The following is a 20,884-nucleotide window of genomic DNA, read 5'->3' as shown; positions in this document are numbered from 1 at the left end:
ACACAATAGAGAACTTTGCAATGACAACGGCGACAACAACGAGAACGTCACAAATTTGGATATTTATTAGGCAAAAACAATAGCTTTGCACGCTCTGCACGTGCGTTTTTCACTTTTGTCCATTTCTTTGCCGTCGTCAGCAAAACAGCAACGTAAAATAGAGAAAGTTGAGGTTTTATGAAGAACGTCAGAACTTAAGGATAATTTTTCATTTTCTCCCCTAAATTAAGCGCCGTTACGACCAGTGTCATTTCTGAGGAACTACCACACCTTTTTATTGTAAACTGATACTAAATCACTACAAATACTAAATTTCAAGGGTTGGTAAAGTAACCTTCTCACCAAACTACTGGAATCTTTAACTTACAAGTTTTAATTTTATCCCTCATCCAGTCCTAGGGATTAAACTTCTGCACCAAGCCGTGAAACTATTAAACAATTTTACATGATGTTAACCATGAGTCATCTTACCCTTTAGTTTCAAATAAAGCTACGAAACATTAAATTGACAGCAATTATTGAAAAACTTGAGTTTTAATATTCTTTAACACGAGCAGCTGGCCGCTAAAAGAAGTTAGTTTCTCTTTCCATGAAGTTTAATCTTGCGATGGAGCTTTATCGCGACATTCGTTGGTGTAAAATTGCATGATTTTTTCATCTCGTTACTGCATTGTGTCTGGGTTGAGTCCGATTTCATCTTTAGTTCAGTAGTCACGATCATGTATGAAGGCCTACAAATACGGAAGCTTGCTGGGGAAGTAAGAGTTAGAAAATGCGCGATAAAGAAAATGAGAGAGGCGAGTTAGGAAATGCGAGTTGCAAGATATAGAAAGTCTGGGATTTAAAAAAATGCAAGGTGCCAGGTAGAAAATGTTAAATTAAAACGGCTCTCCATAATAGGTAATGAAGGATCGAGGGAGGGAAGTCTTTAAAACAGGGAATCTCTTAGACGGGGAAATTCCAAAATGGGGATTCTCTAAGATGGGTGATCCTTGAAAGGAAGAATTATTAATTTAAAGATCTGATTTATTCCAAATCCTTTACAATATTGGCTCCCTTAACAAGAGTTTCTGTACGGTCCTGAACTGCATTAAAGGCCATCATCTTGAACGACAATTTTCCTCCTAGCGGAAACTGCGACAAAATTACCAAACATAGCTAGTTCTTTTTGCGTTTACTGGCAAAAGGTAAAGGAAACTTAAGTTCATCCCTGTTGCTTGAACCTCATCTGGCTGCCGGGTCAATATATTTTCAGTGTTTTTTTCTCCATCTCGACCCCTGACAGTCTTTGGGAGAAATTGGCTTTATATTTGGTCTTCATTATTGTCGTTATCCCCTGATTATTCAATAGATAGATTAGTTTGTTTTCCCTTCTTGTTGTAAATATACTAAATTACTACAAATACTTAATTTCAAGGGCTGGTAAAGTAACCTATTCACCAAGCTGCTAGAATCTATATCTAATTAAAAATTAATTCTTCGGCCCAGTCCTTGGGATTAAACTTCTGCAGCAAGGAACTATTAAACAGTTTTACATGTTAACCATGAGCCACATTCCCTTTAGTGTCAAATAAAGTTACGAAATATGAAATTGACAGCAATTATTGAAAAAAAACTTTAGTCGTAATAATCATTAACACGCACAACTGGTCGCTAAACGAAGCTAATTTGTCAGTTCCTGTCAAGTTTCATATTGCGATGGAGCTTTATCGCGACATTCAGTGGTGTAAAGTTGTATTTTTCATCTCGTTACTACATTGTGTCTGGGAAGTGTTCGTTTTCATCTTCAGTTAGTCATGATTATATATAAGCTTGTAGGAGACATACGGTATGAGAGATGCGAGTTAAAAATCGCGTGACTCGAGATAAAAAAATGCGTGATAATTTCGAAATTAGAGATCTGGCAACATTATTTACTCTGCATTTACGCGGGGACATCACGTTAAAGTGCCGGGTGTGTCGCGGCATTGTGGGCGATTGATCGGGTGATCATCTACAAAGTCAGACACTGCTTACAGTCTAATACCCTGTTCACACCAAAAAAACATGTTTAATTAAACAAAGTTTAACGAAACCATGTTTAATTGAACATGGTTAACTGATCAACTCGTTCACACCGAACTACAAGAGCTGACAACAACGCAGCCTCATGTTCATGCTCAGCCTCGCGTTCGTGTAATTGTAATTGACGTAAAATTGAACAACAATGTAAACAAAATGGCGGATGCGCTAAATATTGCGCTTTTGTTTTGGAAAACACGGAGAGAAGAAAGCCGAAAAATCGCGGAAAGTCGTGCAAAGCTTGCCAGGAGACGACTCTACCGATACCTCCGCCGCAGATGTCTTGTCTCATCTGTATTTTTTTTGTTGTTGGCGCGGCAACTATTTCAATGCGCCCCAAGTTTACGTCGAGTTTGGAGTAAAAGCAGGTCTCAGTCGTTTTGGGAGGAGACCTGCCAAGGCTGGAGCGATAATGATTGGATAGAGAACTTCAGGATGTCGAAGGATTCGTTTGAATATCTGTGCGCTGAACTATCACCCCATATCGCGAAACAGAACACGAACTTTCATAAAGCCATTGCAGTTCGCCATCGCGTTGCAATCACTTTGTATTGGCTTGCCGACTCCGCTCGCTACAGAACAATTGGAAACTTGTTTGGCGTTGGAAAATCCACCGTGTGTACCATCGTGAGACAGGTATGTGAGGTACTTGCAGGTATTCTTCTTCCTCGGTATATTTTCTTTCCACAAAATCAGCAAGAAGTACAAGATCAGATCGATAGTTTTAGAGATCGTGCGGGGTTTCCCCAAGTAGTGGCCGCTCTTGACGGTTGCCATGTGCCTATCATTGCACCTCTCCAAAGTCCGGAAGATTACGTGAATCGAAAAGGATTCCACGCAGTAACACTGCAGGGATTGGTTGACAGCAACTATCGTTTTGTTGACATTTTTGTTGGATGGCCGGCGAAAGTTCACGACGCGCGCGTATTTAAAAATTCACCGCTGTTTTGCCACTGCTGTGCGAGGACTTTCCTACCGCTTCAATTATCTCGAGTCATATCAGGTGTGAGAGTTCCGCCCTTGATAGTTGGAGACTCTGCATATGCGCTCAGTGACTGGCTGATGAAGCCGTATACTGATAATGGAAACTTAACGCGAGAACAAGTGAATTTCAACAAGATCCTCAGCATGACAAGAGTGGTGGTTGAGAATGCCTATGGAAGACTAAAGGGTAGGTTCAGAAGCATTGCAAAGAGGCTGGACCTTAATGTTGAGACTGTTTGTCTTGTCATTGCTGCTTGTTGCGTGTTGCACAACTTCTGTGAAGTCATGGGTGAGGACTTTAATGAGGAGTGGCTGCAAGGTGTACAGCTCCATCTTGGTGTTTTCCCAGTCGACCCAAACCAAGGACAAAACAGAAATGCTGTAGCCATCAGAGAAGCCATCAAGACATCATTATTGTAATTACCGAGCGAATAGCCTCCCATGCAGACATTCTTTTGGCTTATGAGGCAATCTCTCCTGACCTCCCCAATAAGGGATTGTGAGCCAAAAGAATGTCTGCCCGAGAGACAAAAAAACAAAAAAAAACAACAACTGTATTGACTAACACAAACTACTGTGCAGACCAGTTTTAAATTTTGTGTATAAAATTGTTGTAGCTGGAAATTCTATGGTCATGCAAGTTTAATTAAAGAACGATTTTAGCTATTACATGTACTATGCGAATCCAAAAACCATGAACTGCTCAATAATTTTTGACATTAACATTTTAATTGTGAATTTACCAATCACATGCGAGATAAAACCACAAAAATATGCAAACTACACAGTTAATTACCATTACAGCTGGCAGTTTTCATCTATGCATTGAGATCTGATGTATGGCTTTTTCCTTGTAACACATTAACATTCCAGAGATAATTTGAGTCTTCATGGTTTTTGAATTCACATAGTAAAGACGAACTGGGAATTTATTGAACGGCTTCAAAAACCTCTGATATAGATCTTTTCATTCTTGCAGTGCTATTTAGATTTTGGGTTATCTCGGCCAAGAGAATTGGAATATATGAAAAGGGGCAGGGATGCTTTTCGTCTTGCTTAAGGGTGTAAATTTCTGATTTTTGATTTTGCTTAGGGTGTTCCAGGCAAAACGTCTATAGTGTTAGCTATAATGGTCTCGTTTAGGGCTGCACATGAAGAAATATACAACTAAATGTTCACTCCTTAGTTTTCTTGGCATCTTGGCATCTTTTGGGGTCAAGGAAAGCTTGAGCCACACCCAGATTTATCTCATTTAGGGATTCTTTTCAAAATTTCAGAAGGGCATCTCTGCCCCTTTCAAATAGGACTCCCCCTCAGGTACTCACCTTCTGTAATAGTCTGGATATTTGGTGGGCCTTGTAAATGCTTCTTGTGGCTATAAAACATCTTGCAAAGTCATTACCCTGTACAGAGGGTAGCTGGGACAGTGCAGTCACATGTAGATGGAATTATTTTACAAAGATGCTGTAGCTCTGTTTTGGTCCAAATATTCAATTCCATGATGTGACACTGCCCTTTTAGCAACTTGGAATTAATTAACAGAAGAACAGAACTTTAAAAAAAAGGCTCTCTTCTAAAATTTAATTTCAGATTGCCTTTGAAACTTTCTCTGAGCCTGCAGGCAGCTGAGAGCAGTAAGAGGATGCTGTAATTCTTACAGTACATTCAACACTTCTGACTGGGGCAAGAGCCATACGATTAATAATATTACAAATCAAGTGTATTTTTCGGGAGTAACAAGAATGCCATATTTTGCGGTTTCCATAGTATGAGAAATTGATGTGTCCCACTCAAGCAGATAGTGCAATTTTGAGAACTTCACTCATATTTTTGTACTCAAGCTAGTCCATGTGATTTCTTATGATATACAGTTTATAGGCATTGCTGTTAATACATTATTGTCAGTCTGTTTTGGGGTGGACTCTTGATGAATCTGATTATTGCACATGCACATTGTTGCCCTAAGCAACTATTTATTAGTTGAGGAATATTGGAATTCCCTAGGAATAGGATTTAGAAAAAAATGTGGAAGGTCTAGTGAAAATCTCTGGAATTCTTGGTGGGTAAACATAAATTGTAGGAAATTCTCCAATAGTAAACACATAAATAATAGTGCATTTCTTGGGGGGAGCCCATGTCTGACCATTGCATTTTAATGCATTTATTTATGGGTATATATGTACATAGTTAATCTAGGGACTGGTTATGAAACCCTGGGAATTTCAAAAGCAGGAACAATAAAGTCGCAATTAGATGTTGAACCGACCGCGACCCTGCACAATCTTTTGCTTTTGGTTCACAAGTTAATTTCGAATAAATTAGTCGAAGCTTTTGATTGGTTATCCTGCCGAAAAAAGCCTGTTTTTGTCGGGTTTTGTGCAGGGTCAAGGCCAAAAAAGCGAACAAAAACATGAAATAAAGAAACTTGTCGAGTTTCATAACCAGCCTACATCTATTAACTATGGTATGTACCAGTAACAGTGAAAAGCCATATGCATCATTCCTCAACAGAGGAGATACACTACAAATGAACATGTACACAGACTCGATACTAAAATATCTGTCCAACATAAAAAACAGGCATAGGAGACCCAAGCTCAATATTTGAACAGTATTGAAAACGGCGGTTAAAATGAGCCGAAACATTTTGAGCAATAAATAACAGCGAATTAATTAACGATACAATTCGGATGCCGTAAAATTCAACATAAGAAATATAATTTCAAGGAATGAAAGTTTCAAAATCGCTCATAAGCTAGTCTAATTTTTTTTAACAGCTCGCACAAAATGGCAAGAAACTTACGCAGGTACTTGGTTCTACTTGTGAAGAACCTGCGCCAGTTTCAGGAGAAATTCTTGATCCTCCTTCTTTCGCTTCTCCGCTCTTTCCTCCTCTCGCCTTTCTCTTGCCGCTTCAGCTTCGAGGAAGCTCTTGTCAGCCGCTTGCTGATACTCCACAAAGGACTCAAACACTTTATCAAACTTTGCAAATACATCAGAAGCGGTTTTCCTCTTTTTATTTGCCTTCAATACGGCCGACTGACGGGGTACCGGCTTCTCTGTTTCATCGGCTTCCGTCGCACCTGAAGGAACACCATGGCGACCGCCAAAACTTCAATGGGTTGCATAAACGTTATAGCCAAGTGAGAAATAAAAAATGTTTGATTTATGGTGTAGTTATCTCAATATTACACTGTAATACGGATACACCTGTCTTGTATCTGCTTGTACAGTACGCATATCAAAAACTCTCAAATACGGTATTCAAACATGCTGATTGAACAAAACTTTCACAGACGTCCGTCTCGATGTTGCTTTTGGACACAATTCTATTGTCTGGCCCTCCAATCGGAGAGCATTTTATAACTCTTACCTGTCACCGCTGTCAAATAATTCAGAGGTTTGTGAAGGTTTTCTGACTTTTCTTTGCTGCTGCCAGGGTTGTTTACGTTTGGCTCAACGTTTTCTGCGCTTGTTATTTCTTCATCATCGACCCCATCTATGGAAATTGTTGCGGACTGTATAAGTACCTTTGGTTTGGTACATGGCTTGTCCGACAAAAACTCGTCCACTTCGTCGAAGAAAGCCGGCTTCTTCTTTGGTGTGGCATTTCCCGTCTTGCTGCATTCGTCTTTGTAGTTTCTATAGGCGCTTATCAGAGTGTGAATTCGTGTCTTGCAGCTGCCGTCGTCTCTGTCTTCATAGCCTGCAGCTCGAAGATATGCCGCAATTTCTAGCCATATTGGCTTTTTTCTTGTGCATGATTTTAGCTGGAGCTGGATATTCTCGTCTCCCCACTTTTCAAGTAACAGGAGGGTTTCTTTGTGCTCCCAGATTCTTCCGCGAGTTTTGGTTTCTGCCGCCATTTTGAATGTATTTTATTAAACACGATTGTTAAACTACCTCGAGAGGTAGTTTTGTTAAACACGGTTTTAGACGTGTTTTGTTAAACACGCCCGCAGTGTGAACGGCCAGTCTTATTAACTCTGTTTAACAAAACAAGTTTTAAACATGTTTAAGCTTTGGTGTGAACGGGGTATAAGTCACTCTTGGCTTTGTAGTATGCGCTAATTTATTTCTCTTGATGTATTGTATGGTTCTCTACATACATATCTAATCTGCAAAAAGGACCGTAAAGTCCAAAACGTACGCTCAAAGTAATCAACCTTTCAAGAGCACCCAAGGCGTAAATTAAACAAAAGGCCTTTGGGAGACGTTTCTAGGCTCCTTGTAATGTATGAAGACTGTCTAAAGAGATTTTCTTATCACCTAGCAGAATTTGATCCGTTCGGATATCTTAGCTGAAAATTGAAGTGTCCGAAAATTTTAAGGAATGATGTCTTCATTTCAGAAATTGCTAGCTGAACGTTACCTCCTAAGAACTTCCAACCGAACCATTTGCTCATCCGAAACTGCTAGGTGACCTTTTGAAGTGCCAAAAATTGCAAAAATACCACTTCCGAAAACGTATCGGACTACTTTTCCCTCGGGTTGCGAATCTTTAAGATGATGTAATATAAAAAGGAACATTTTTTTTATCATGGTAGCACTTTGACACAGCGCCTTCATTATGATATTTTAGGTGCTTTTGTAAAACTGTGATCCTCGCCATTTCGCAAATTAGTGGTGACAGTTATTGTTTGTCCAATAAGATGAATTATGCCTGAAGTTTGACTCCTTATTTATTATCTTTAGGAGAACTGACGCACATGATAACGTTACCATTGTTGTTTATTTATAGACCTTTTCATGGTTTCTGACGCCATCTTTATTGGTGGGCAAACGCGGCTTAAATTACAGTGTATGGGATTTTGGCCGAATTCAAGCTTCTGTAACTCCACTGCAAAAAGGCAGATTTCTAAAATTTTTAAATATTTTTAGTCATCACTTAGTCGTCAATGGAAAATTAGATCATTGCACAAAGCACAACGTCTGAAAATTTCTCCTACTTCCCGGGAATTTGCATAATTTTGTTTACAAGGAAGGGTTTATATGAAATTTACAATTTTCGTTTACGGTCGTTATAACTTGATTCTGAAAGAAATACTTCACGAAAATAATCTCAAGAGAAGTCCTTTTTGAGAGGTATTCTCGCTATTCACTGTCGTCAAACCTTAAAGGATTTATAATGGTTCGAAAAAACTCCCATACACTGATTATTAAGAAAATTAACCAAATTCATAGTTTTCAGTCCTAGGCCGATAGTTTTAGGTCATTATATTTCTCTTGTGATGGATGGCAATGTTGTTGAACAAGTTGGAAGTACAAGTTTCCTAGGTGTTGTTGTTGTTGATCAGGTCATTAATTGGAAGATTCTTCTTAACGTTCAGACATAATTTGATGAGAAACTAAATATTTTGAGCAAGAGCCGATACAATTTAGAATTGATTTTAGTCAGGTGTACTATATCTCGGCTGGCCAAACCAGCCTTCACATGAGGTACAATGGGAGTTTACATTCGATTGCTTCTATGTACATATATATATAGTAAATGGATGTTGACGTAATACTGGAAAAAAATGTAATAAAACTTGGCAGTTACAACAAATTTTAATTCAAATACTAAGAGTAACGGAAAAATAACGGAAGTGACTCTAAACAATAAACTGAAATCTAATACCTTTCTTCGCAGATATTAAGACCGTTGGAATCAATTGTCCTGTCTTTTGAAATTAAAAAAAGCTTCCCTGGCCTTACGGATCAAGCCTCTGTTACAAAATATTTTTTCGATAGGAATTAATTGCATGTCCTTAGAGATGTTGTGGGGAGAGGAGAGAAAATGTTCTGCGACTGTAGTAGCTTTGGATTTGATGTTAGCGTTATCTAAAGTGCGTCGGTGTTCATTAAAACGGTCTTTTAAACGTCGTTTAGTTTCTCCCATGTAAACAAAAATAAATAAATTAATTAATAATAATAATAATAATAATAATAATAATAATAATAATATTAGAAGCTGACAGGATTAAGCATGAGGAGATGAAAGAAACAGTAACCAAAGAATATAAAAGGAGGGTACGGAAGATTTTAGAAACGAAACTTAATGGGGGTAACCTTGTCAAAGCTATCAACACGTGGGCTATTCCTCTCCTGAGATATTCTGCTGCATTCCTGGACTGGAGAAAGTCAGAGTTACAAGATCTAGATAGAAAGACCAGAAAATTACTTACCATGCATAATAGGCACCATCCAAAGAGTAATGTCGATCATATCTACATATACCGAGAGAAGAAGGTGGACGAGGACTAATTAGTGTTGAAGACTGTGTAGAATCTGCTACCTTGGGGTTGTAGCGATATATCAATGATAGTGATGAAAGACTGATAAAGGCTACTAGAAAGATCAGCGTTGGTCATAATGAAACAGAGGTTGAGTATAATATACGTAAGAGAAACGAAAGAAAGGAACAGTGGAGGAAAAAGGTTATGCACGGACAATTTGTACGACAGAAGGAAGAAATATTAGGGAATGAATCCTGGCTTTGGTTAAAGAAAGGAAGTGTAAAAAGGGAGACTGAGAGTCTTATTATGGCAGCACAAGAACAGGCGTTTGCAACGAGTCTGATGAAAGCTAGAATATATCAAACTCAAAAGGACAGTAAATGTCGAATGTGTAGAAAGGTGGATGAAAGCATAAATCATATTGTGAGTGAATGCCCTAAACTAGCACAAAAGGAATATAAAAGGAGACATGACTGGCTGGGTAAGAAGATTCATTGGGAAGTTTGTAAAGAGGAAGGTTTCATTGTCAATGAAAAGTGGTATGAACATCTACCTGAGCCAGTACTACAGAATGAGGGATGTAAAATATTATGGGATTCTATTACGATACAGACTGATTACGTAATAGAGGCAAGAAGACCGGACATGATTGTTGTTGAAAAGAGAAATAAATGTTGCAAAATAATAGATTTTGCAATACCATATGATAGCCGTATTGGGGAGAAAGAAGTCGACAAGGTAGTAAAATACCAGGATCTAGCAAGAGAATTGAAGAAGTTATGGAAAATGAAAACAATGGCAATTCCTATTGTAATCGGAACATTCAGTTCCAAAGGATTTAAAGAGGAGACTAGAGAATATTGGTATAGAGACCAAGATAGACGAGCTTCAGAAAAGTGTTATTCTGAACACGGCAAGGATTCTTAGGAAAGTCCTAGAAGTTTGAGAAGACTTGTTGTCACCAAGCTTCCTGGAATACTGAAGTTCCATTGGAAATCCAATGTGCGAAAACAAGATAATAATAACAATAATGATGATAATGACGATGATAAGAAACCCTTACCATAAACAAAAAAAGCTTTCCAATGCCCTGAATACTTTAAACTGGAAGATTTTTCATTCCTGATCTCTGATTATAGAATTATAGAAAATATGGGGGAAAAAAAGGAAGAAACTTGACTTAATTGCCTTGCTACGCGTAACAAATACCTTCTTTTCGGTTGATGATGTGCGGCAAAAAATTCAGCGCTAAAGCAAATGACTCGGCAAAATATATGAAGTTTCACTTAAGGTATTTGTATTACTTGGATTATGCAAAATGCATTATTCAGATGTTATTTATTGGCACTATCCGGATGACGACATACAAAATACAAGTTGCATATTAATTAGCCTGAATAGACAAAACCCACAAACTACTAAAGGAATTCAAGGTTACTAGTGCTTACAAAATAATCGAACAATTAGAGCTCACTTAAAGACAAAAGTCATATTACTTGTTAGCATTTAACCAATTAAGAACGTTGGCCAGTTCACGATTAGCAGTATCTTCTTATTAAAGCAAATAGAAGATAAGTATTAATTTAAGTACTGTGCCACGTGTCGGTATTGTGCAGTCGAATTGGGCATCATATAGTCTTTTTGTCAGTGCTGATTTTCAATTGTATTTTCGGTGCAATGCGTCGGTAGATTCATATGGTTACCCCTCTGTCAGAAGAACGCTCCTTAGGCAAAAGACCACAAGAGGAGCTATATCGAACTTTTTTTTTCTGTGAGGTATTGGGAAAGCAAGAAAAAATTTTCGGTGCGCGAAACGGGATAAAACCCAGAGAACAATTCAAAATGCTTTAGAATTATGGCAATCAAACAATTGTTTAGTTAAATAATATTGAAAAAGGTCTTCTTACAATCAAATATAAGAAAAAAAATCGAAAGAATGCATTTAGGGTCAAGAATGTTTTTTTTTAATGAAGGATTGCACACTTCGTGTACAGGAAGAAACTATGGGTTTATTTAATTTCGTCACGTTACCTGTCATTTAAGATTTACGTCAGGCCAAAACACTGGCAAACGGAAGAGTGGGGCGTTCAATAGTAAAACTGACTGAACATCTCAATTAAGCTTACCCCCACCCCCCCCCCTCCCCCAAACAAAAAAAATCGAAATTAGTGAAAAGAATATAAAAGCTAACTGTAAAATGAAACTTGTTTGTATCCTAATGGCAAGAATCGCCTAACTTTCTGCCTCTAAATATTTCTGAAATTTTGGCTTTCTATATACAGTAATAAGAAAAAAGGAAGGGACTTTTAGGGTGTCCTCCAAGTAAATTACTCGTTAAAGTTTTTCTTTTTCCTTTTTCGTGAACTAGTCCCAGTCCATTCTCACTTGGACCGATGAACAAATCTATATGTGCTAAAATAAATGACACCCAGCTTCGCAAGTAAATCAATTCCAAATGGTTCATATAAAATGATAGCATGGGGCAGGGGGGGGGGGGGGGGGGGCAAGATGCATTAAGTTTGGGGAAACTTCATTAACAACTTTTTTTTATTATTTGCTGATAAAACTCTAAAATCGTGACTACGAGTACGAATTTTCAGTTTCACTAACTGTTCTAGTATATTGGAAATCATTGACTATATTAGCGAAAGCAGACTACAGCGATAACAGAACAGATTTGAAAAATACTTAATTGCCATACATTTCATGCCTGAAATGGAATGAAGATAGCATTATCAACGTTATAGTATTCGCTATTAAAATTAGCTTCTCATGATTTCGGGGTTTAATCAGCAAATTCAAGGATTAGTTGTTAATGAATTTTACCCAAAATTAATGCATCTCGCCCCACCCTGGTGTTTTTATCAACAGCCAAATGCCGGGACAATTAGTGCAGAAACTGTATTGGCATGTCGGAAAATATTCCCTAGGCCTGCCCACATAGGAAGCAGAAAGCACAATAAAAATGATAGGTCTCAAAATAACCTGTCTGCCGAATATTTTTTACTGGTATTGCATGGTATTCCAGACTAAAGAAACCGTGAATCGAATAATCAATGTTTTATTCACTATGATAATTATTCGATCTGAAATGAACAAGACTACACAACAATGAATGAGATATTCGAATACGCTGAGATCTCTAAGCAAATGAAAAGAAAAGAATCAAAATAAAAGACTGAACTAAACTTACTTCTGTGGCCGGTTTCCGTAAACTACGAACTCTTGAAACTGAACTCGGCGGCTTAACACTGCTAAAACTAGTTGACTTAAACTACTGAAACTGGTTAGCGACTGACGTATATCCTTTTAAACACGTGCTATTGACTGATCTGAAACTTAAGCCTTAGTTACCCAAATGAATTCTCTTAAAATGTCAATCAAATCTTTGTGCGTTGCCGGTAACAATTAATTAATCAGTTCTGTCGCCGTAACCACAATGATGATAATAATAATAATAATAATAATAATAATAATAATAATAATAATAATAATGATGATGATGATGATGATGATAATAATAATAATAATAATAATAACGATAATAATAATAATAATAATAATAATAAACTGCAGTTGTTTATTTAAACGTAGGAGACTGTATTGACTGGGATCTTGGAATGGAAAACGGTTTAATCCCAAATAAAATGATAACAGCCTCCAGTTCCATCGATACTCCAGCCAGTTTTGGTAGATTGAATGACGGAAGAGACTCATGGTGTGCTCGTAGGGATAATGCTAACAAGTATCTGCAGATTGACCTACAGTCGCTTCATGTAATCTGTGCTGTGTCCACTCAAGGGAGACGAATTTATCCTAACTGGGTAACGAAGTACACCTTACAGTTATCTACAGACAATAAAACATGGACAGATTACAAAGAAAATGGACTTCTTAAGGTGGGTTACAAAGTTGTTGATATACCAAGGCATAAAAGTTTGAGCCGGTGGACATTCAGTTTGCAATCAATGATTACATCATGTCAGTACAATATGGAATATTAAATTAAAAGTACTTCTTGCACTGAATAACGCCATGCAGATTATAACGAAAGTGCGATTACATTTTTGCTTTTGTTGTTCTTCAGCGTAATTGGTTTTGAGGTAGAACACAGTTAAAAGGTTTTTCCTCCACAAAAACTACTTAAATTGAAGACAAAGTTAATGGGATCGGCGCAGGCCAAAACCAACATTGTGTTCATGCTGAAGGAAGTGAACTTTGTTCAACGTTTTCCGCCAAAGAAGGCTTCAGCGAGAATACAGTTAACCAGCAGTGAAAGACAATTCACTGCCTCCATTTGTCTTGTTGTTTGTAATTACACTCAATGGCTAACAAACGACAACCTGATAGTCTTCAGTAGAGTCTTTTTTTACGGATGTGTTCACCTTTCTTGTTTAACGCCGGAATTTTTAGCGATTGAATGGTAACGAATAAGCCTGAAGTTGAATATTTCTGCGTCACAAGAGCCAGAGGGCCTGGGTTGCAGAAGGTGTAAGTGAGGGATTATAGGTAAAGACTTAAGTGTATCTAAGCTAGGTATAGCACGTGATTAGTCATTCGAGGCCGACACCTATTACCCACGATTATCGAGATTTTGGACGTATACTTTAACTTCATTTTCGTTTTAATTGTACACATTTATCTGTTACGCAATTCTTAGTTTGCTCTCACGTGATTAGACGGCCATGTTGGTGCACAAAACAAAAGTAAAATGTCGCTCGCGTTTTGTATAATAATAATAATAATAATAATAATAATAATAACAATAACAATAATAATAATAATAACAATAATAATAATAACAATAATAATAATAATAATAATAACAATAACAGTATTAGTATTGTTATTATTGTTATCATTACTATTATTATTATTATTATTATTATTATTATTATTACACATAAACTAAATTCTAAATTGTTCTGTCGCAAGTGGCTTTAAGCCAAACCTTGGTCTAATAACTTCGATAGAAACTCAAGTGTACCAATATTTATAATTTATCAAATGGATTTAAGCAGGACGAGATATCCAATTAAAATTTATAATAACAATAATAATAATAATAATAACAATAATAATAGAGACAAATTTCCAAAAGACGTTTTTTACACCAACACGGCCGCCATGACGTCCGAAGTATTTGCGGCACTGAATTTGGTTCGGGGAGGATACGTTTCCATTTTATGTGTCAATTTATGTGCGCCCAATGGATGTGGCTTTTTTTCTAATATCCATGTTTGTAATTTTAAGACGGTGTGCGGCCTAAACGTCCAAAGTAAACCTAATCGTATATTTCTCTCGTGTCTGTTGCGTAGTGAAACTAGAAGGTATGTTTAGTCGTTTTGCTATAGGTCTCAATTATAATATTAACAGTATGCAATTTTTTTTTATGACGCATAAGTGGTAAGAAAAAATATATATATTTGACCTGTTGTTCTCATATCACAAGCAAGTGATAACTTGTATTCCTTCTTTGCTATTCATTGGCATAATTTTACACTTAAAGTGGCTCAAACCAGTTTCAACACTTTAAAGAAACGTTCATATTAGAAGGATTCACACTACAACACTTTAACAGCAATGTTATGGTACCATATCAAACACCAATTATTGCTGTCATTTTTGTGACGTAAAAAGTTACCGTGGCAACAGCTACTCATAGCGGAGCTCCGAAAATACTGGTAACCCATCGATGTGAGAAATTTGGTTTTATAGCCATGACGTCATGAACGTCCGTACGTACGTGCGTCCACCCCTTCATGTATGCCAATGTGACCAGTACACGTAACCATATAACGGGCTCAAGTTTAGAGCTCATCCAGGAGGCAATACACCATTTGACACTGTAAGGGCCGATTTACACAGTACGACTTTGTCGCATGCGACAGCGGCTTACAACACGCCCACGACATGGTTTACGATTTTTGTGTACGTCAGAAAAAATGTCGTTTTTCGAAAAAAAGCATTTTAAAACATGTTTTAAAACGCGGCGACAATCATAAGTCATGTCGTAGGCCTGTCGTGAGCTTGCCGTATGCGACAAAATCGTATCGTGTGAATCGGCCCTAACTAGTTTAGAGCATACATCTTTGATATTGGACATCAATGTTATGGTCAATTGACACCTGTCAAAGCAAGGTATCCGCTGACCAGTATCACGTGACTATATAGCGGGCTCAAGTTAGATCTTATCGAGGTCAGCTGTTTTTTTTTTTTAAGTTGACCGCTGACCAGGGACTGATTGTTGATTGGATCGCAGGCTCAAGCCAGGTCAGACACTCACACACACTCTTCGAACGGATGTCTAAAGCCATCGTCAAGTGATGGAAATGTATTTGGGTATGAGATATGGCAATTTTTAAGAGATTTCTGGCTTCCAACATCTTCGACTTGGCTATTCAGTGCAAACTTGGATTTTATTCATAACGGGGGCGTTGTTACCGAGCTATTGTGTTCACGGCTTTGGCATGCAAACTTTTTCTCCGTGGTTTGCGCCAACTCATCTTCGTTTAATGGTCCACTGAAGATCAAACTATTATGTTCACGGCCTTGGAATGCAAAGATTTTCTCCATTGTTTGCGACAACTTATCTTCGTTTAATGCACCACTGACTGAGGCGACAAAGGAGACCATGTGCCATGTGGCGACTTTTCATATTGTATTGGACGTTTGTGGTTTGGTATTTAAACTTAATCCGGGCCCGACAGAAAATGCTCACATAACCTCCATTGTTTCATCGCGAATTGAGAGCCGCGCTCATCCATGCAGGGAGCCAGCACGTGACACACTTATAAGTGTCGAGCGTAATGCCATCTTTGGTAAACCTGGAAAACTGGGCCTTTCAGTTATGTAGTTTGAATGCAAGATCATTAAGGAACAAATCATCGTCTTTTGTGGACCTGGTGATCTGAGGGCTGAGTTGTTTACGATATGCGAGTCTTGGTTCAATGATCTTGATTCTGCGATTTTAAGTGAGCTCACTCTACCCAATTATGCTAAGCTTTACCACTGTCCGCGTGCAGATTGTAGGGGTGGCGGGACTGCGGTATTATGTCGGGACGGTCTTGATGTAAACAAAGTGTTTTCAGCCGAGTGGTCTTCGTTTGAAGTGTCGGAATGGCTTGTGGAGTTCGGAACTGTTCGTCTGCGAGTTGTCATCGTCTATACACCAACAAACTCTAAGGATCATCCCGTGACTACGAGTGTTTTCTTTTATGAATTCTCGGACTATCTCGAGTCATTAGTTATGTGTAATGAGTTACTGTTAATATGTGGCGACTTAAATATTCACATGGACGTTCCGTCAGATGCTGACACCATCCGGCTCAAGGACCTGTTGAACTCTATGGGTCTGGTCCAGCATGTTAAACGACCCACTCAAATACATGGCCACACCTTGGACTTAATTATCACACGGCAGGTCGATGATATTGTGGATGGTGAGCCCCTTCCGGAGAGAAATTTCTCTGACCATCCTACCGTGATATGTAAGCTAAGCGTGATGAAGCCTGCGCCAAGAATTTAGCATGCTGAATACAGGAAACTCAAATCAATTGACATAACCAAGTTGAGAGAAGCTATTCGTAACCCCCAGCTACATCAAGACCCGCCTGATGATTTGAACATGCTGCCCGACTGTTATAACACGACTTTAAAATCGCTATTAGACGAACAGGCGCCGGTTTGTTTTCGTCATGTCATCACTCGACCCAGGCCCCTTTTGTCTTATGATAACATAATTCAGGCTCGAAGGGACAGGAGGAAGGCCGAGAGAAGATGGAGGAAAACTAGACTCCCATCAGATCTTGTAGTATTCAAAGTTAAGCGGAATTATGTTGTACATCTGATGAACGAAGCTAGGTGTACTCATTACAGGCAATTTATTGGCAAGAACAGTTCGGACCAATCAAAGCTGTTCCGGGCTAGTAAGAGTCTATTAAATCTGCAAGAGGACAAGTCTCTTCCACCACATACTAACGCCACTGTTCTCGCAAATGAGATGGGTGAATACTTCATCCATAAAGTAGTTGCTATAAGATCAAAGTTAGCCGGTGACGCGGTCCCTCATGCGGTTTCTACTGAGTGCGTGCCTCAAGGTTCATCGAGTACTGATAACGTTGTCACGCAATCAGAGTTTCAATCTCTCTCTGAGGAGGCTGTAAGGAAGATGGCTGTGGCTTCCATAAAGACATGTGCTCTGGACCCTTTCCCGTCATCCATCTTGTTGCTTTGTATTGAGGAGCTACTTCCAGTGATTACTGGGATGTTGAACATATCATTAGAGCATGGTTACTTCCCTGACAAATGTAAAAAGGCATTAGTACATCCTCTGCTCAAAAATCTGGTCTTCAATTGATAAACAAGAACTTTCGGCCTGTGAGTAACTTACAGTTCACGTCCAAACTTACAGAGAATGCGGTCGCTGTACAATTACAGGAGCACATGCGAGTGAATGGTTTGTTTCCAGAATTTCAAAGTGCTTACCGCCAAGATCATAGCACTGAAACCACACTAATTAAGGTGAAGAACGATCTCCTAATGGCGATGGATAAAGGTCAAGTTACGTTGTTGGTGCTTCTCGACTTAACCTCTTCATTTGACACTGTCGAACATGAAATCCTTCTAGATCGATTGAGGTCAACTGTTGGGTTGCGCGGGAAAGTACTTTCATGGTTTGAGAGTTACTTTGAGGGCAGGTCGCAGAAAGTGTCGACTAACGAAACTCTCTCAAAGCCATTTGATTTGATGCGTAGAGTCCCCCAAGGGTCATGCCTGGGCCCCATTTTCTTTACCATCTATGTGAGTAAGCTGTTTCAGATATTAAAACACCATCTGCCCTCCGTTCACACATATGTGGACGACACACAGTTGTATTTGTCATTTAAGCCATCTGACACTTTCAGTGAGGTTGAAGCTGTATCTGCCATGCAGAGCGGCATCTGTGATGTCCAAACATGGATGAGAGAGGATCAGCTTATTCTCAATGATGACGAGACTGAGTTCCTGATTATAGGTACTCGCCAGCAGCTCTCAAGTTTCAATCCAAAGCATCAATGTTGGACAGGCTGAAGTCTCTTCTGTAGTCTTTGCGCGCAATCTAGGCACATGCATCTAGAAATGGGAACTCATATTACAAAGACATGTAGGAGCGCTTTCTATTAGTTGTACAACATATGTCATATTAGAAAATATCTATCCAGAGAATCAACTGAAGAACTAGAACATGCTTTTATTAGTAGTAGATTAGACTATTGTAATAACCTTTTATATGGAATTCTGGAGTATCAAACTAGGAAACTGAAACGTGTTATGAATGCAAGTGCAAGACTTATTTATCGCGCGCCCAAGTTCTGTCATATAACACCTCTGCGCACAGGATTACATTGGTTACCAGTGCGTGCCAGAATACATTATAGGATAATTCTGATAACTTATAAAATTTTGCACGGTCATGCGCCTAAGTACCTTTCAGACCTAATTAGCATTCAACAGCCTTCGTGCTATAGCTTAAGACGTAATGACCATGATCCCTGGCTTAAAAGACCAATTGCGAAACAAAGAAAACAATGGGTGACAGAGCATTTCAGATAGCTGCTCTCCTTTTATGGAACAAGTTACCTAGGTCCGCACGGGAAGCAAGGCACTTAGAATCTTTTAAGACTATAATTAAAACATTTTTATGCAAGGAATCATTTCAGTTATCTTAGTAATTTTCTTTTATCCATTAGTCTTTTAGAAGTTCTTTCTACAGTTGTTATTATTCTATGTTAGATTTTTAATGTAAATAATTTGTAAGCTTTATTGAAAGACTTGTAAGATTTATAATACAAGTGCAAGTTTAGTTATTAAGTTATACACTATTGTGATGCGCTTTTGAATATTGCATAGAAAAGGCACAATATAAGTAATAAATTATTATTATTATTATTATTATTATTATTATTATTATTATTAAAAAATTCTATGAAACGGATTCAGAGCCATCTTAAATTACTGAAAAATTATGGCAGGTATGAATCCGCTCCACAGAACTTTTTTCAACTTTGCAGAGAGTTTCATCTTGGCCTACTGATTACTTTTGCTCAATAAAAAATTGGGGTCACCGTAGTTAATGCATGGAGGTGGTTATGAAACTCGACAAGTTCGTTTGTTTGATGTTTTTGTCCGTATTTTTAGCCTTGACCCTGTACAAAACACACCTTTTTTCGAGAACATAACTAATCAAATCCGTCGATTAAATTATACGCAACTAATTTGCAAACCCGTGCGAAGGAAAAACAAAATATTGTGCAGGGTCTCGGTCAGTTCAACATCGATTGAGAAACATATTTTAATTTTTTTAAAAATTTTAAACGTATCTTTATTATTGTTGGCGACAACATTGCTCTTGCTTTTGAAGGCTTCAAGGTTTCATAACCAGTTCCTCGATTAACTATGGGGTCAACAAGTTCGTTTTTCAGATATGAGCAACTAAAGCCACAATATAAGGTATCTTTGCAAGGCTTTCCTGTCACCATGGTAACTTTTTACGTCATAAAAAGACCGAATTCTTTTTTAGCAATAATTGGTGTTTGATATGATTCCATAACATTGCTGTTACGTGATTAAGTGTTGTAGTGTCATTCCTTCTAATGACAAGGTCTCTTGAAAGTGTTGAAACTCGTTTGAGCCACCATAAGACTACGACGAAACATTAATGGACCCAGGCCATTTTATGTAAAACTGTTTGGCTTGAAAAACATTGTTCTAAAACGAATTCCAATCAACTTCTATGGGATATCATCAAGTTAAATAACTGATTTTTCAATTTCTCCGATAAAATTCTCTCTCTCCACTGATTTATGCCTAAAGTTTTTCAAAGCAGTAAGAGTAGAAATTTCATGCTATGACATTGACATTGCCCATCGAATTCCCAAACGAAATGCAATTCCTGGTCCAAGATCAATAGTTTGCAAATTTACAAGAAGGATTATCAGAGAACAAGTCATGAATAATCGGAATGATGATTGCAAAGTCACAGCAACTTCTGTTGGTATTCCAGCCGACTGCTCTTTTGAAGAAGTGAGCTTATTCGACCATCTCACTCCCTAAATCCGACAACTTCCTGTAGATGCCAAGAAATTTCAAAATCGGAATGGCTACAAATTTTGCTGGGCAAAGAATTGTGTTGTTTATATCTGCGTCAAACCGAAGATTCTCGTCCAATTTTGTTAAGTCTCTAGCCGATTTAGAGAAGTTTACGGAACTGCAAAGCCTTCCTTTGAGCTCAGTAACCTCTATTATCGTGTTTAGCTTACATGTTTTCTTGTTTCTATAATGTCTAGTGACTCGAATTTATTATCTGTCCTTCCCATTTGTTAACGACTCTGCGCGCACTTCGATATGGTACTTTTTTACTTGACGATTCACTGAAGGGAAAAACGGAGCAAATACATGAGATTACAAGGAAAGGTATTAATAGAAAACCAAAGGAAAACGAATTCAGAAAAAAACCGGACACTTACAAGATGTGTGCGTCTCTCCGGATTACAGAAACCGTTTTTCATACAACATGAACAAACTTATATTCGAAACTAAACAATACCAGTGAAACTGACACAAAAAACAATACCAGCCTT

The 20,884-nt window shown here is 38.1% G+C and overlaps 2 protein-coding genes, 1 long non-coding RNA gene and 1 pseudogene across 3 annotated transcripts in view; 2 read left to right on the top strand and 2 right to left on the bottom strand.

Annotated features, from left to right (window-relative positions):
* The window catches only part of LOC137974407 (uncharacterized), a 130,658-nt gene that overhangs the window by 58,911 nt on the left and 50,863 nt on the right, over window positions 1-20,884 (bottom strand). The gene's annotated exons all lie outside the window — the stretch shown is intronic.
* On the bottom strand, window positions 5,162-7,008 carry LOC137974402 (uncharacterized). The gene is made up of 2 exons (XM_068821358.1): window positions 6,419-7,008; window positions 5,162-6,128 (listed from the first exon to the last, which is right to left on the bottom strand). Exons 1-2 carry the CDS (start codon window positions 6,909-6,911, stop codon window positions 5,863-5,865), a joined length of 759 nt encoding a protein of 252 aa, XP_068677459.1. The 5' UTR covers window positions 6,912-7,008; the 3' UTR covers window positions 5,162-5,862.
* LOC137974165 (neuropilin-2-like) overlaps window positions 9,570-20,884 on the top strand; it is a 47,158-nt gene continuing 35,843 nt past the window's right edge. The window contains exons 1-2 of the mRNA XM_068821060.1: window positions 9,570-9,744; window positions 12,858-13,162. Coding sequence (XP_068677161.1) covers window positions 9,570-9,744; window positions 12,858-13,162 — 480 coding nt within the window. The remainder of the gene's footprint in view (window positions 9,745-12,857; window positions 13,163-20,884) is intronic.
* LOC137974167 (uncharacterized) lies at window positions 16,558-17,622 on the top strand (annotated as a pseudogene).

Source organism: Montipora foliosa, chromosome 10 (genome assembly GCF_036669935.1).
Source record: "Montipora foliosa isolate CH-2021 chromosome 10, ASM3666993v2, whole genome shotgun sequence".
In the NCBI taxonomy this organism is placed as follows: Eukaryota; Metazoa; Cnidaria; class Anthozoa; order Scleractinia; family Acroporidae; genus Montipora; species Montipora foliosa.
This window is presented reverse-complemented; position numbering and strand designations above follow the sequence as displayed.